Below are 12,996 nucleotides of genomic sequence, written 5' to 3' on the forward strand. Positions count from 1 at the left end.
GAGAATTTGCCAATACCCAGATAATTGTCCTTTTGCACAAGCCTGTACGTTGCTCTCCCCAACCACAAAGGTAATGTAAGGTAAAATAGTTTCTCAGTTGTGTTTCTTCTTGCCGCCTTCACCTTGTCCGTGGATACAGTCTGACAGACAGTGGAGCACTTCAATAAATATGTACATTGTTGACCAATCAGAGCATTCATTAAAATTGGGGGTTTATTCAACCTAATTTTCTCCAGGAAATAGATTAGGTACCTTGTTTACCCAGTAGTTTCTCAAGGGAATTAGTCAAATAAATCATTGCAACATTGACAGTTATAATATTTGGGTAACTTAACACAGTGGTTCTCAAAGTGGGGTCTGGGGACCCCCATGGGTCCTTGAGGGGATGCCAGTGGGTCCACATCAAAAAGTGCAATAATTTATTTTCACTAGAATTCCATCCATAAGGAACACAATAACAGAATGTATGACTATTTTGATCATGGATTTCATACACTTTCTGTCATAAAGCATCTAAAGGTGTCACGACCCTCCCACTCTCCTGGGCCCTGTCTTGCCTGGTGTTGGGGTCGTTGGGTGATTGGGCTTAAGAAGACCTTCAGAACATTAATTCGCTCTCCCTCCTCACCAATGCACCTTTTTTCTGTTTCATGTAGTTTGTGTTGTCTAGTTATTTTCCCTTAGTTTTAGTTAGGAAATAGTTTAAACTTTTACTTTGGTGTATACTGTATATGCGCCTCATATGTTACAACCCGGCTCAAGGAATTAACATGAGGAGAGTCATACACCAAAGTAAAAGTTAAAACAATAATTGATTAACTAAAACTAATGGAAAAATAACTAGACAACACCAACAACATTAAACAAATGAACAGAACAAAAGGTGCATCGGTGAGGAGGGAGAGAGACTGAATGGGCTGAAGGTCTTCTCAAGACCAATGAGTGCACCGGGTCCAGGTGTGCACCCATACAGACTAATGACCCCAACACCAGGGGCCGGTTGCATAAAGCACCTTAAGTTAAGATTTTCCTTAGAGTCCGAGTTAAGGTGTCCATAAAATAAAATTGGTTGCCTAAAACACCCTTAAATCTTCTCCTTAAGGTTAAACAGTTTAAGAAAAACGTAAGCACAAGATTTAAGGGCATTTTGTGCAGCCGATTCTATTGCATTGCATTGTTTTATACCGTACAGTACATTTGTACATTTTCTACATTGGAGATGGGCCTTGGTTTCACTGACTTATACTGAGGTGGGTGGAGTTTTAAGTTGTTCTGCAGAGAGCCAGTAGAGGGCAAAAGAGGGACCATCTCTCCAAGGATGGAGCACTATTTTTCCCCTGTTGTCATTGAGTTTACCCAGCATATCCAAAACAATTTACAGTAAGTTTCCAAGTAGAAAAAGTTGTTATCAGTTGACCCCAACTGCAAGCAGACCAATGTAAGAACTAAAAATGTAATGCTAAGCGCCACACTGTGAGGCATACATGGAATGTGCTGTTCCCTAGATCAAGATTAGTTAAATTAAGTTGTATTTCCTTGAAAGACAGACAGACAGACAGACAGACAGACAGACAGACAGGCAGGCAGACAGGCAGGCAGGCAGACAGACAGACAGGCAGGCAGACAAACAGACAGACAGGCAGGCAGACAGACAGACAGACGTACAGGCAGACAGACAGACAGACAGACAGGCAGACAGACAGACAGGCAGGCAGACAGACAGGCAGGCAGACAGACAGACAGACAGACAGGCAGACAGACAGGCAGACAATCAGACAGACAGACAGACAGGCAGGCAAACAGACAGACAAGCAGGCAAACAGACAGACAGACAGACAGACAGACAGGCAGACAGACAGGCAGGCAGACACACAGACAGGCAGACAGACAGGCAGGCAAACAGACAGGCAGACAGACAGGCAGGCAGGCAGAAAAATAAATTCATCCCCCTTACTGTTCAATTCTACACCATCACTCTAAAACATACTCTATCCACATACCAACTGTCATTGTCCTGCTTTGTTTTTACAATAGCTTGATGAGCAAGGCTGCTGGTCACGCTGTACTGGCAGTTGTACCTGTAGCTAGTTCAGTTGCTAGACAGCTACTGCTGTCTTTTCCATCAGGCATTACATTCAGTGTCTTTGGATTGTTTTGATTTAGCATTTGACAGAACAGCCACTAGACATGTAAGAACATAATTTGCTCATCATAATGGACACATCAGGGGCATGTCAACTTCAATCTCTGTCATGGGTGGATAGGATAGAGACAGCAATTATGTATCTTCTACGATTTCTTCAAATGATGCAGGCTCGGCTCAGACGTGTCTCCAAACACTTCAAACACCTCTTGCAATTTGATTTGTGTTTGCTGCCTGCCTAACGTGTTGTGCTTGACAACAGCATTATTTGATTTCTTCCTGCTGCATTTTGTGCACTCATGCAATGCAGAACGGAAAATGGTTAAGGTAGACATGATAACTGCACTCCCAATACTTTTCCTGTCATCATTCATTGAAGAAACCAATGCATCTTGACACCAAGGAAACAGTCACCATTTCAACCAGCTTTCAGCCAATCTCAGTCCGAAAGCAGCAGCCGCAAGATAATGGATAAGCACACAATGCTGCATTCCACTGGGAACAGCTCAGCAAACACTGCCTTTTCCCTTACGCCCAGGTCCCACTCACTTCAGAGCAAGATACTGTACTAGTGTTGTCTGTTCCCTTACACCCAGGTCCCACTCACTTCATAGCAAGATACTGTACTAGTGTTGTCTGTTCCCTTACACCCAGGTCCCACTCACTTCATAGCAAGATACTGTACTAGTGTTGTCTGTTCCCTTACACCCAGGTCCCACTCACTTCATAGCAAGATACTGTACTAGTGTTGTCTGTTCCCTTATGCCCAGGTCCCACTCACTTCATAGCAAGATACTGTACTAGTGTTGTCTGTTCCCTTACGCCCAGGTCCCACTCACTTCAGAGCAAGATACTGTACTAGTGTTGTCTGTTCCCTTACGCCCAGGTCCCACTCACTTCAGAGCAAGATACTGTACTAGTGTTGTCTGTTCCCTTACGCCCAGGTCCCACACACTTCAGAGCAAGATACTGTACTAGTGTTGTCTGTTCCCTTACGCCCAGGTCCCACTCACTTCAGAGCAAGATACTGTACTAGTGTTGTCTGTTCCCTTACTCCCAGGTCCCACTCACTTCAGAGCAAGATACTGTACTAGTGTTGTCTGTTCCCTTACGCCCAGGTCCCACTCACTTCATAGCAAGATACTGTAGTGTTGTCTGTTCCCTTACGCCCAGGTCCCACTCACTTCAGAGCAAGATACTGTACTAGTGTTGTCTGTTCCCTTACGCCCAGGTCCCACTCACTTCAGAGCAAGATACTGTACTAGTGTTGTCTGTTCCCTTACGCCCAGGTCCCACTCACTTCAGAGCAAGATACTGTACTAGTGTTGTCTGTTCCCTTATGCCCAGGTCCCACTCACTTCAGAGCAAGATACTGTACTAGTGTTGTCTGTTCCCTTATGCCCAGGTCCCACTCACTTCAGAGCAAGATACTGTACTAGTGTTGTCTGTTCCCTTATGCCCAGGTCCCACTCACTTCAGAGCAAGATACTGTACTAGTGTTGTCTGTTCCCTTATGCCCAGGTCCCACTCACTTCAGAGCAAGATACTGTACTAGTGTTGTCTGCCGGCTCTTGCTGACATTAACAAGACATGCCTTTCAAATATCATGGCCTTTGGGACTGGGTCAGAGTTACTATTTATAGGTCAGGATAGTTTGGCTCACCAGAGTGATAACTGAAAATAGAGTGGGTTTCAGTCACCTCTTCAGCTGATGTTGTGTCTGTTATGCAGTCTGTTCTTCAGCTGATGTTGTGTCTGTTATGCAGTCAGTCAGTCTGTTAGAGGGATGCCGCCTGATATTGAGACTGAATGGCCGTTTCATTTTACACTTCATTATTCTGAATCGCAAAATTACTCCTGAGTAGGCGGGACTGGCGAGAGCCATTCAGGGGCTGGTGCCACGCAAGGAGGGATGGAATCAATAGATGCAGACTCTGGATCAGTGGTTCAAAACGACTTAGTTCTTAGAAAGATGCTGGCAAGCTACGGACATTTCAAGCTACCTGACAGGGTCATTTCAAGGGTCAGATTCAAATGAATTAGTGGTAGCATGGCTATGTCAATTGGAGCAATACTGTCTTGCTTCCAGGCCAAGGTCTTCTGTTCCAAAGGAGGCTGATGACCGATGATTGACTGGAACAGCAGCAGGCCATTATGCATTATATGGCAATGATGCATTGTCATATTTCAATGTCTGAAAGGCAGATTGATAATGACAAAAACTCTTACTGCAACTGGCCTGTAATGCAGTAACTTACACATTCATTTAAATTAATATCAATGCATCTCTCACATGTAATATCTCATTGCCATCTGCTGGTCAGGGCAGTCCTGCCAGCTCTGCCAAGAAAACTAGCTACTGTAGCTGCCGGATATAATTGTCACCACCAGATTGTGGTACACATTTCATATCAGGGAATATTGCACACTGGGTAATTCAATAATTATGCACAAAATTAATAACATCCCACAAAAGGAGACTAGAAAAGGGGGAAGTTCTGATTTTATTTAAAGTAATTCTAAATTAAATAGTCTAAAATTATGAATAATGAATAATGCATCATTGCTGTCAGCTTTGTAAATTTTGTATTCATTCATTCCTCTAAGCCAGTGTTTCCAACCTCCTTGTGATGCAGAGTACAGTAGGGCTGCTTTTCTATCCTACCAGATCATTCATTGCATTCATCTGGTGTCCCTGATGTAAATTAGTTCCTATTGTACAGCTCAAATGAAAATCAGCAGGGCTCCGTAATCGTAAACAGCAGGCAAATACATGTACAATGTAACGGCAGAGGATATACAAACACATGATGCATATTGGGAGGTGGGGGGAGGGGAGGCTAATTATTTCGCATTTTTCTGAATAGCAAGATTCACAACTTCCATATTGCCTCAATAAATTAGAAGATATAGAAAAATTTAACATTATTAAAGGATGGCTTTACCAGTAATCAACCCACTTTGTATCATATATAATCTCGGTAATGTAAGCACATGGGCAGTGTTTTACCTTCTCTCTCTGTTTACCTCACGGAGAAAAATGCAACCGCTGCTGCCTGCAGAAAGCTGCAATCCATGCGATTCTCCGTGGATGTGCGCATAAATAAAAAATAAACAACAGCCGCCCTCGGAGCAGATTCTGCCTCTCCAGCAGAACTTCCGCAGCTCCGTTGTGATGTAAAACGCATCACAACGGAGCCCTTTGCCAGAGGAGGAAATGGGAGATCTCTGTGAGGAAAACAGAGAGAGAAGGTAATCACTGCCCATGTGCTAATATTACCGAGATTATTAATGATACAAAGTGGGTTGATTACCGGTAAAGCCATCCTTTTATTCAATACAATTCTTTCTTCTGAACTATATTAATGACAGCTTAACTATAACTATGCAACCTGATGCTATGGTTAGTGAGCAGATATGTGAATTATGAAAACCAAAAATTTTCTCTGAGGTACAGAGAGGAACTCAGTAGCTCAACAACCATGACACGAAGATGCATGTATACGTGTGTTACATAATTGAATAATCATGCCCTCTATGCTGAGTATAGGCCCCACCCATCTACCCAATATATACCTCATGCTCCTCCCTCTACTCAATATTCATACTCACGCCTTTAAATATCTGAACATGATCTTGTGGTGTGGGTGCTTCTCTTGCTGTGTGTCTGGACTGCCTGCTGTCCCACTGTTTACATTCTAGGTAGCCAGTTTCAGAGACAACCTGTGCCACCATGTCCAAACCTTTGTCAGACCACGAGAGGAAGAAACAGATTTCAGTGCGAGGCCTTGCCGGCGTTGAAAATGTTGCAGAGCTGAAGCTAAATTTCAACAGGCATCTCCACTTCACACTGGTCAAGGACAGAAATGTGGCAACGAAAAGGGATTACTACTTTGCTCTTGCCAACACCGTTCGCGACCACTTGATTGGCAGGTGGATCAGAACCCAGCAGCACTACTATGAGAAAGACCCCAAAGTAAGTTCCATTCCCAACAGCACCAACTGCCCACTCCCACACACAAAGAGGTCTACAGTCAAGTGTACTATTATGAGGAGATAGATCAAATACTTTCACATGCAGAGGAAACATTGTTGCCATAATACTCTACATCCCATCTTGTTTCCAGTCATGTTTGCTCTTTAAAGGCCATGTTCACATTACAGGCAAATTGGATTTGCTGATAAAGTCATTAATCATCATTATCTTGATTGGTTTCCCAAATCTGATTTGGGAGTGTGTCCGCACTGCCACAAATCTGATTCTCAAGTCGGATCTGTGTGTCCAGACCTAAACAGCCTATCTGCATGGGTTGCTATGGTAACAACGTGGGCGTCAGTAAATACGTATGTTGGTGAAGTGGTTTCCCTGCGCAGAAGCATTTGATAACGAGTTGCAAGTGACATTCAAATCAGATTTGGTTTATCTGCGCGTCCGCACTGAAGTCACATCAGTCGAAAGCAAATTGGAAACTACCTCCATATGTGGTTTGGGACAAGTGACACAAATCAGACTTGGAGCGTCCAGACTCATAAAACCAATCTGGATAAAGTCATTAATAGGTCACCAAAGTTCACAAGTCAGATTTGGCCTCCTAGTCTCAACATGGCCTAAGAGCATACTTGACCTTATCAGTAAGGAGGTCTGTTACATCCACACTGCACTATATTCTCTGGTCTTGATGCCCTTTCCAATACATAGTGTTCACTCTTAGGCCAACCTGAATCCAAACTGTTCGTGGAGCGACTCACAAGTCTAACGATATTAAACAAATATTAGATAATGGCTACAATCCATTTCCATGAGAGCGTGTGTTCCACTTCACTTTCAAGTAGGGGGATTACTGGCTGCCTCTAGACAACTGGTCCAAGTGGCACAGCTATATTCATATAAGAGCCGTCTGATGTCAGTGTAATGTCATCGCATGACATTTAAACTTCACAACTGCTTCTTAGCACTATGGTTGCAACATAAAACTCCCCATGACCTTCTGTTCCCATCCTGCCTGACTGTACAGTAACTCACGTAGCCTACTTGTGTCATATGAGCAGTGCATCTCATCAGAGTTGAGTGTATAAGTTCAAACCAGTCTTGTTCAGAACACTCACATAAACTATAACAACGAGTCACATAAGCTATAACTATGCGCAAATTGAACTTTTGAAAATGTGGTTGGTTTCAATAGATAACCTTTGATGCGCTAACAGCTACTGTATATCCCTCTATAGAAAACTGAGCAGCAAAATTGCAAACCACGCCACATTATTGCTTGAAAATGTCACACAAAAAGGGGTTAGCAAACAGAATGAAACTTGGCCCCAATGGCGTCAACTTGCGTTTGTTTATAAGATCATTATTAACTTCTGAATAACGGTGATTTTTTTTTCTCTTAACGTTGGAGGAGAATCGGCACAGAGAGAGAATCCCTGCTCTACAACATTAGTGCCAAAGCCATATAGAATATTTTTTCATCTCAGCTGGGAGAGCCTGGTCTCACAGATTAAAACTATTGGACGTTTCAGAGTGGTGTGGTGGTGTGAGGGATGCAACCTCAAACTCCAGAAACCATCTGACCTTCTAACTTTATCACCTTGTTCCGGTGACTGAAAGGTTAAAGGTGATTCCCTCAAAGGTCAAAATGAAAAAGGAAGGAGAACATCTAAGCTCTGTACAGTAATAATACTAATACTGTACTATAATAATAATAATAATAATAATAATAATAATAATAATAATAATAACAACAACAACAATACATACATTTATATACAGTATATAGCACCATTCATAATATAATGTAACCCAAAATGCTTTATATAAAATAGATCGATTAAAACAATAAATGGATTAAATGGATTGTGTTACATACAATTTTCAAAAACAAAAATAGTCCAGCATAGGAATGACCCTCTATGCCCGGTGCCACACAAAAAATTAATCACATTGTCTATATATGTTTTTGATCAGTATTGCGGGATCATACAAGGGTTTAAGTGAAAGCGAGGTGAGACTTGGAACATAATACTGAAGAGATCATGATAGCCAGTGGTTTTATGGCTCTGTCACTTTTTATTATTTTACACATCCATCTGAGCCGCTATGAGGCCAGACTTCACAATGACTGGGTATCAGGCTCAGGTCGCCCTTTACAGCGACCTCTACAGGAGCTATTTTTGCCCCGGCCGAAATGCTGGTGTTACGCAATACCCAAAGCTATGTGTCCCCCTGTGTGTGTGTGTGTGTGTGTGTGTGTGTGTGTGTGTGTGTGTGTGTGTGTGTGTGTGTGTGTGTGTGTGTGTGTGTGTGTGTGTGTGTGTGTGTGTGTGTGTGTGTGTGTGTGTGTGTGTCTGTGTTTGCGTGCGCACGCGTGTCTGTCTGTATGTGTGTGTGTGTGTCTCCCATGTCAAAACAGAAAAACACTAAATGGCAAAGGTTAAACCCAGGCTCAGGTTGCACATTCCTCTTTGCCAACCGTGAAGCAAAATCATGAAACCTAAAGATTTCCTTGACACCCTGTGGATGTTATTATGACACTTGCTAGATCATTTCACAGGTTTTTACTTTTTTGTAGCCATCACGCTACTCTAGGGAACTGTGCTGACAGTAAATGTTAACTCAATTCTGTCTAACGACACAAAACCATCTCTGTTACACCACTGTTCATGTTGCACTTTTTGCTATTAAATCTAAATGGTTCTTCATTCAGTTTGACACTCACTGTTTCATTGTTATTGCATGATATTCCACCGCCCTCCCTCCCCCGACCCCAACTGCAGCGTGTGTACTACATCTCCCTAGAGTTCTACATGGGCCGGGCCCTCCAAAACACCATGGTCAACCTCGGGCTGGAGAACGCCTGTGATGAGGCCACATACCAGGTGAGACAAAGGCTTTCAAACGTGCCAATCAAATCTGCTTCTTATAGTGAAAACAGGTATAAAGGCTCATGACTGGGTGTTGATAACTGTTTTCTCGCACTCTATCCCTCTTATAATTGAACTACAGTAGAAAAGGCTGCTTTCAGCTTCAGCATTAACCTCTGTTGTCCTGTAGTTGGGTCTTGACATGGAGGAACTGGAAGACATGGAGGAAGATGCCGGTCTGGGTAATGGCGGCCTGGGCCGTCTTGCTGGTAAGTAGCTTTTCTCCCCATTTTTTCTCTCTCTCTCTCTGTTGTCTGACTGTCTAAATCCTTGAATGTTTCATAAAGAAGCTGAGATAGTCTAAGGCTGATATACTTTTTTCATCTCCTCTCCCTGGCCATCAGCCTGTTTCCTTGACTCCATGGCTTCTCTGGGTCTGGCTGCCTATGGCTACGGTATCCGCTATGAGTTTGGTATCTTCAACCAAAAAATCGTCGATGGCTGGCAGGTTAGAAATGTCATCAACTTTCAGTGATGGCTACTCCCTTCATATTTGTAACCCTGCTGAATTCATAAACTCTATTTCTTACTCTGAGCAAGAATAGCACCTATCATCTGGATTATGCTGCTTGCATTTTTGGTTTCACCTTCAATCACTACTACTGGATCATTTTCTGTTCATAGCTCAGCTAAATCCAGTGACTTAGGGAATTGTTCTGTATCAATGATATTCAGGTTGAGGAGGCTGATGATTGGCTGCGCTATGGCAACCCCTGGGAGAAGGCTCGCCCTGAGTACATGCGTCCAGTACACTTCTATGGCAGGACCGAGCATCACCCTGATGGTGTGAAATGGCTTGACACTCAGGTGACAATAGGATTTGACTATACACAGATAAAAATAGTATTTCTTCTTCTCGCTGTATATTAAATTGTGCACCTTTGGATGTATATATAAACATGTCTTATGAGAGGTGATGGCATCAGGTGATTTAGATATTATTAGCTGTTTGAAGCTTCTGTCTCCTCTTCTGAATGTTTTGGCAGGTGGTGCTGGCTCTGCCGTATGACACTCCTATCCCTGGCTACAGAAACAATGTTGTCAACACCATGAGGCTGTGGTCTGCTAAGGCCCCCTGTGACTTCAACCTGAAAGACTGTACGTGTCTGGCACCAAGGCTTTCAAATGTCACAGTTCTCAAGTAGAGAAAACGTGCTTGAAAAGTTTTTTATTGTGTATTTATTTTTCCTTAACAGTCAATGTTGGCGGCTACATTCAGGCAGTGTTGGACAGAAACTTGGCTGAGAACATCTCCCGTGTGCTGTATCCCAATGACAATGTAAGAAATTGGGCCTAAATTGCATTAGAATCTCCCAAAGTCAAAGTGTGAACCTGGCTTAGAGGAGACATTTGAGGTATGTCATTGGAGTTATCAAGAGCTGTGGATGGTATGGCTTCCTAACTCTGCCCTATACAGTAGCTATAGTATCATATAATGACATTAAGGCAGCTATCTTAGCTTTGCTACTGTAAGTTAAGGAATGGATTTCCATAATTTGGGCCCCAACTAGTGTCCTTTGTCTTGGGCTAAAGCCACTGTCTGTTCTTGTCGGCTGCCTCTGAAGCTGTCTTTGATATCTGACATAAGCCCTGACCACCAATTGCCAGCTCCCGAGGGATAGTTCAAGAAGCAGGATTTGGAAGATAACCATCTAATTTGAGCTTTAACTCAAGTGACTTCTGATAATACTCCTCTGTGCAGTGAGAGCGGGCTCAGAAGCTATGGCTCAAATGACATGAAAGGGCGTTTGAATTCAGCCTGAGCTATGCACAAATACACTAACGGATCAGAATCTTGTACATTATAGTTTGCCCCATTATTATAGAAGTCACAATGAGAAGAGTTATACACAAAGTGAATTCTAATCCAAAAGCAACACGATGTTTGATTTTCTTGAATATTTGTCTGATAAATGTTGTTTTTTCCACATTTCCACTCTCCATTTAAAGGGCGACTTTGCCAATTTTCAACCAGTTTGGTATCATTACAAAACCAGTGGTATATTCAAATGAACAATGTTTAACTTCCCACCATCTTGCCTGGACTGAGAGGTCCCTGTTCATTCACAGTACTTCCCACACCAAATGGGAAGTACTGCAAATGAAGGTAGACAGAGCAATAATGATAGTGATAATGCGGTTCATGCAAGATGGAGGGAAGTTAAACATTATTAATTTGAATATACTAGCGATTTACTCATGATACAAAGCTGGTTGGAAATCTGCAATGTGGCCTTCATTTGCCAAAATAATTGTTCTACAAAATAATTATATAATTATCTTCTACAAATCTTATTATTATCTGATTATTATATTACAGATATTAGATCTACAGTATAGCTCTACCTGTGGCACTACTTTCTTTCCATATTTGACTTGGTTAATATTTATTTCATTGAAATGAAGAGAGCATAATAGTTATAATGCCCCAAATGTAACATGTTATGAACAGAAAGTATTCTTTATGGGTGCATGCAGAACAGAAACAGACAAATATGTGTCTTCCTCCACAGTTCTTTGAGGGCAAGGAGCTGCGTCTGAAGCAGGAGTACTTTGTGGTGTCTGCCACGCTGCAAGACATCGTCCGTCGTTTCAAGGCCTCTAAGTTTGGCTCCAGGGAGATTGTTCGCACAGACTTCAGCCAACTGCCTGACAAGGTGAGGAGGAGCACTAAGCAACATCGTTTCTGTCAAAAATTAAAAGATTTTCCCCTTGATGTTCACTCTATGCTTTAGTTAAATTGTGAGTTGAGCAGGAGTAGGTGGATTTAATTTACTGTATCGTATGAAGATGGTTGAAATGTACTTGCCAACTATTTTATGGCATAATAATTCAATATCGTGTTATCTTTTAATAAGTCACTGAATGTCTTGCACATACAGGTTGCCATCCAGCTGAATGACACTCACCCTGCCATGGCTATTCCTGAGCTGATGAGGGTGCTGGTTGATCAGGAAAACCTGCCATGGGACCAGGTGAGGAAGAAGAAAAAAACAGCTAAATTAAACTCAACATTTTTCAGTGGTTTTGTTTAAAAAAATAAGCAATTTTAAACCATGACACATTTTTCACTGCTCCTTTTGCAGTAGTGTGTGTCATGGACAACAACAGCAGGGGGTAACAAAGATCATTTAATTTGAGTGTAGTTTGATTTAGAACAGATTTACCACCACCATAAAGTCAGATGCTATTGCATACTGTTATGTACAGTATTCCTAAAATGTTGTATTTCTGTTTTAATAACTATTGGGCCCTATCGTCGTACGGCGCTATCGTTTGCCCTGCTGTTTGCGCGCCTTTTATGCTATCTTCCCTGCGTCTTAAGCTATCGTCTGCCTCCACCATCCAGTTTTGCGCTGGGATCTAAGCACAGATACAGGTGTAGGCGTGACCCAGGCGTGTCCGTGCACCTCTTAGCCTATCATCTGCCTCCCGCAAGTGTCATTTTGCGCTCTGCCGAAGATACCATCGCCATGTTCTGAGCATAAACACAGGTTTGGGCATGGCCCGTGCCAAAATAGGTGTTCCAGCGCAATGTGTTAGAAAATTGGGCCTTTGGTGCTCTCAATTTTAACGCCACTAAATAGCAGGTCTTAGCGCAAAAACCCCCACTATGCCAGGCGTACGCCTGAGCACACACAGTATTCTCCTCGCAGTGCAGGAAATCCTCTCTTGGATACATTACGCACGGCATGGATGTCTCTCTCTCTCCCCAACACCTCGCACACGCAGACACTCTTCCCTCCTCAAAATGCCACGTTGATTTTTAACTATAGCCTACATTGCAGAAAAAACACAATTCGTTTGTCTGGTTTTATTAGGCTACATAATTCCCGACCATACAGAATAGAATAGAATAGAATAGAACTTTAATTGCCACACGACCAGGGCTGGTGGTATTTGTTTTCGGTACAGGGTGTAAAGACACTGCA

General features: G+C 42.6%; 1 protein-coding gene across 1 annotated transcript in view; it reads left to right on the top strand.

The window, feature by feature from the left end:
- Window positions 1–5,876: 5,876 nt before the first annotated feature.
- The window catches only part of LOC310782441 (glycogen phosphorylase, muscle form), a gene marked incomplete at its 5' end in the record, with an annotated part of 35,824 nt that continues 28,704 nt past the window's right edge, over window positions 5,877–12,996 (top strand). The window contains 9 exons of the mRNA XM_083643109.1: window positions 5,877–6,119; window positions 8,918–9,019; window positions 9,195–9,273; window positions 9,409–9,512; window positions 9,740–9,871; window positions 10,051–10,162; window positions 10,261–10,343; window positions 11,578–11,721; window positions 11,947–12,039. Coding sequence (XP_083499235.1) covers window positions 5,877–6,119; window positions 8,918–9,019; window positions 9,195–9,273; window positions 9,409–9,512; window positions 9,740–9,871; window positions 10,051–10,162; window positions 10,261–10,343; window positions 11,578–11,721; window positions 11,947–12,039 — 1,092 coding nt within the window. The remainder of the gene's footprint in view (window positions 6,120–8,917; window positions 9,020–9,194; window positions 9,274–9,408; window positions 9,513–9,739; window positions 9,872–10,050; window positions 10,163–10,260; window positions 10,344–11,577; window positions 11,722–11,946; window positions 12,040–12,996) is intronic.

The sequence above is a fragment of the Poromitra crassiceps genome, assembly GCF_964638095.1.
Source record: "Poromitra crassiceps genome assembly, chromosome: 1".
Lineage (NCBI taxonomy): Eukaryota > Metazoa > Chordata > Actinopteri > Beryciformes > Melamphaidae > Poromitra > Poromitra crassiceps.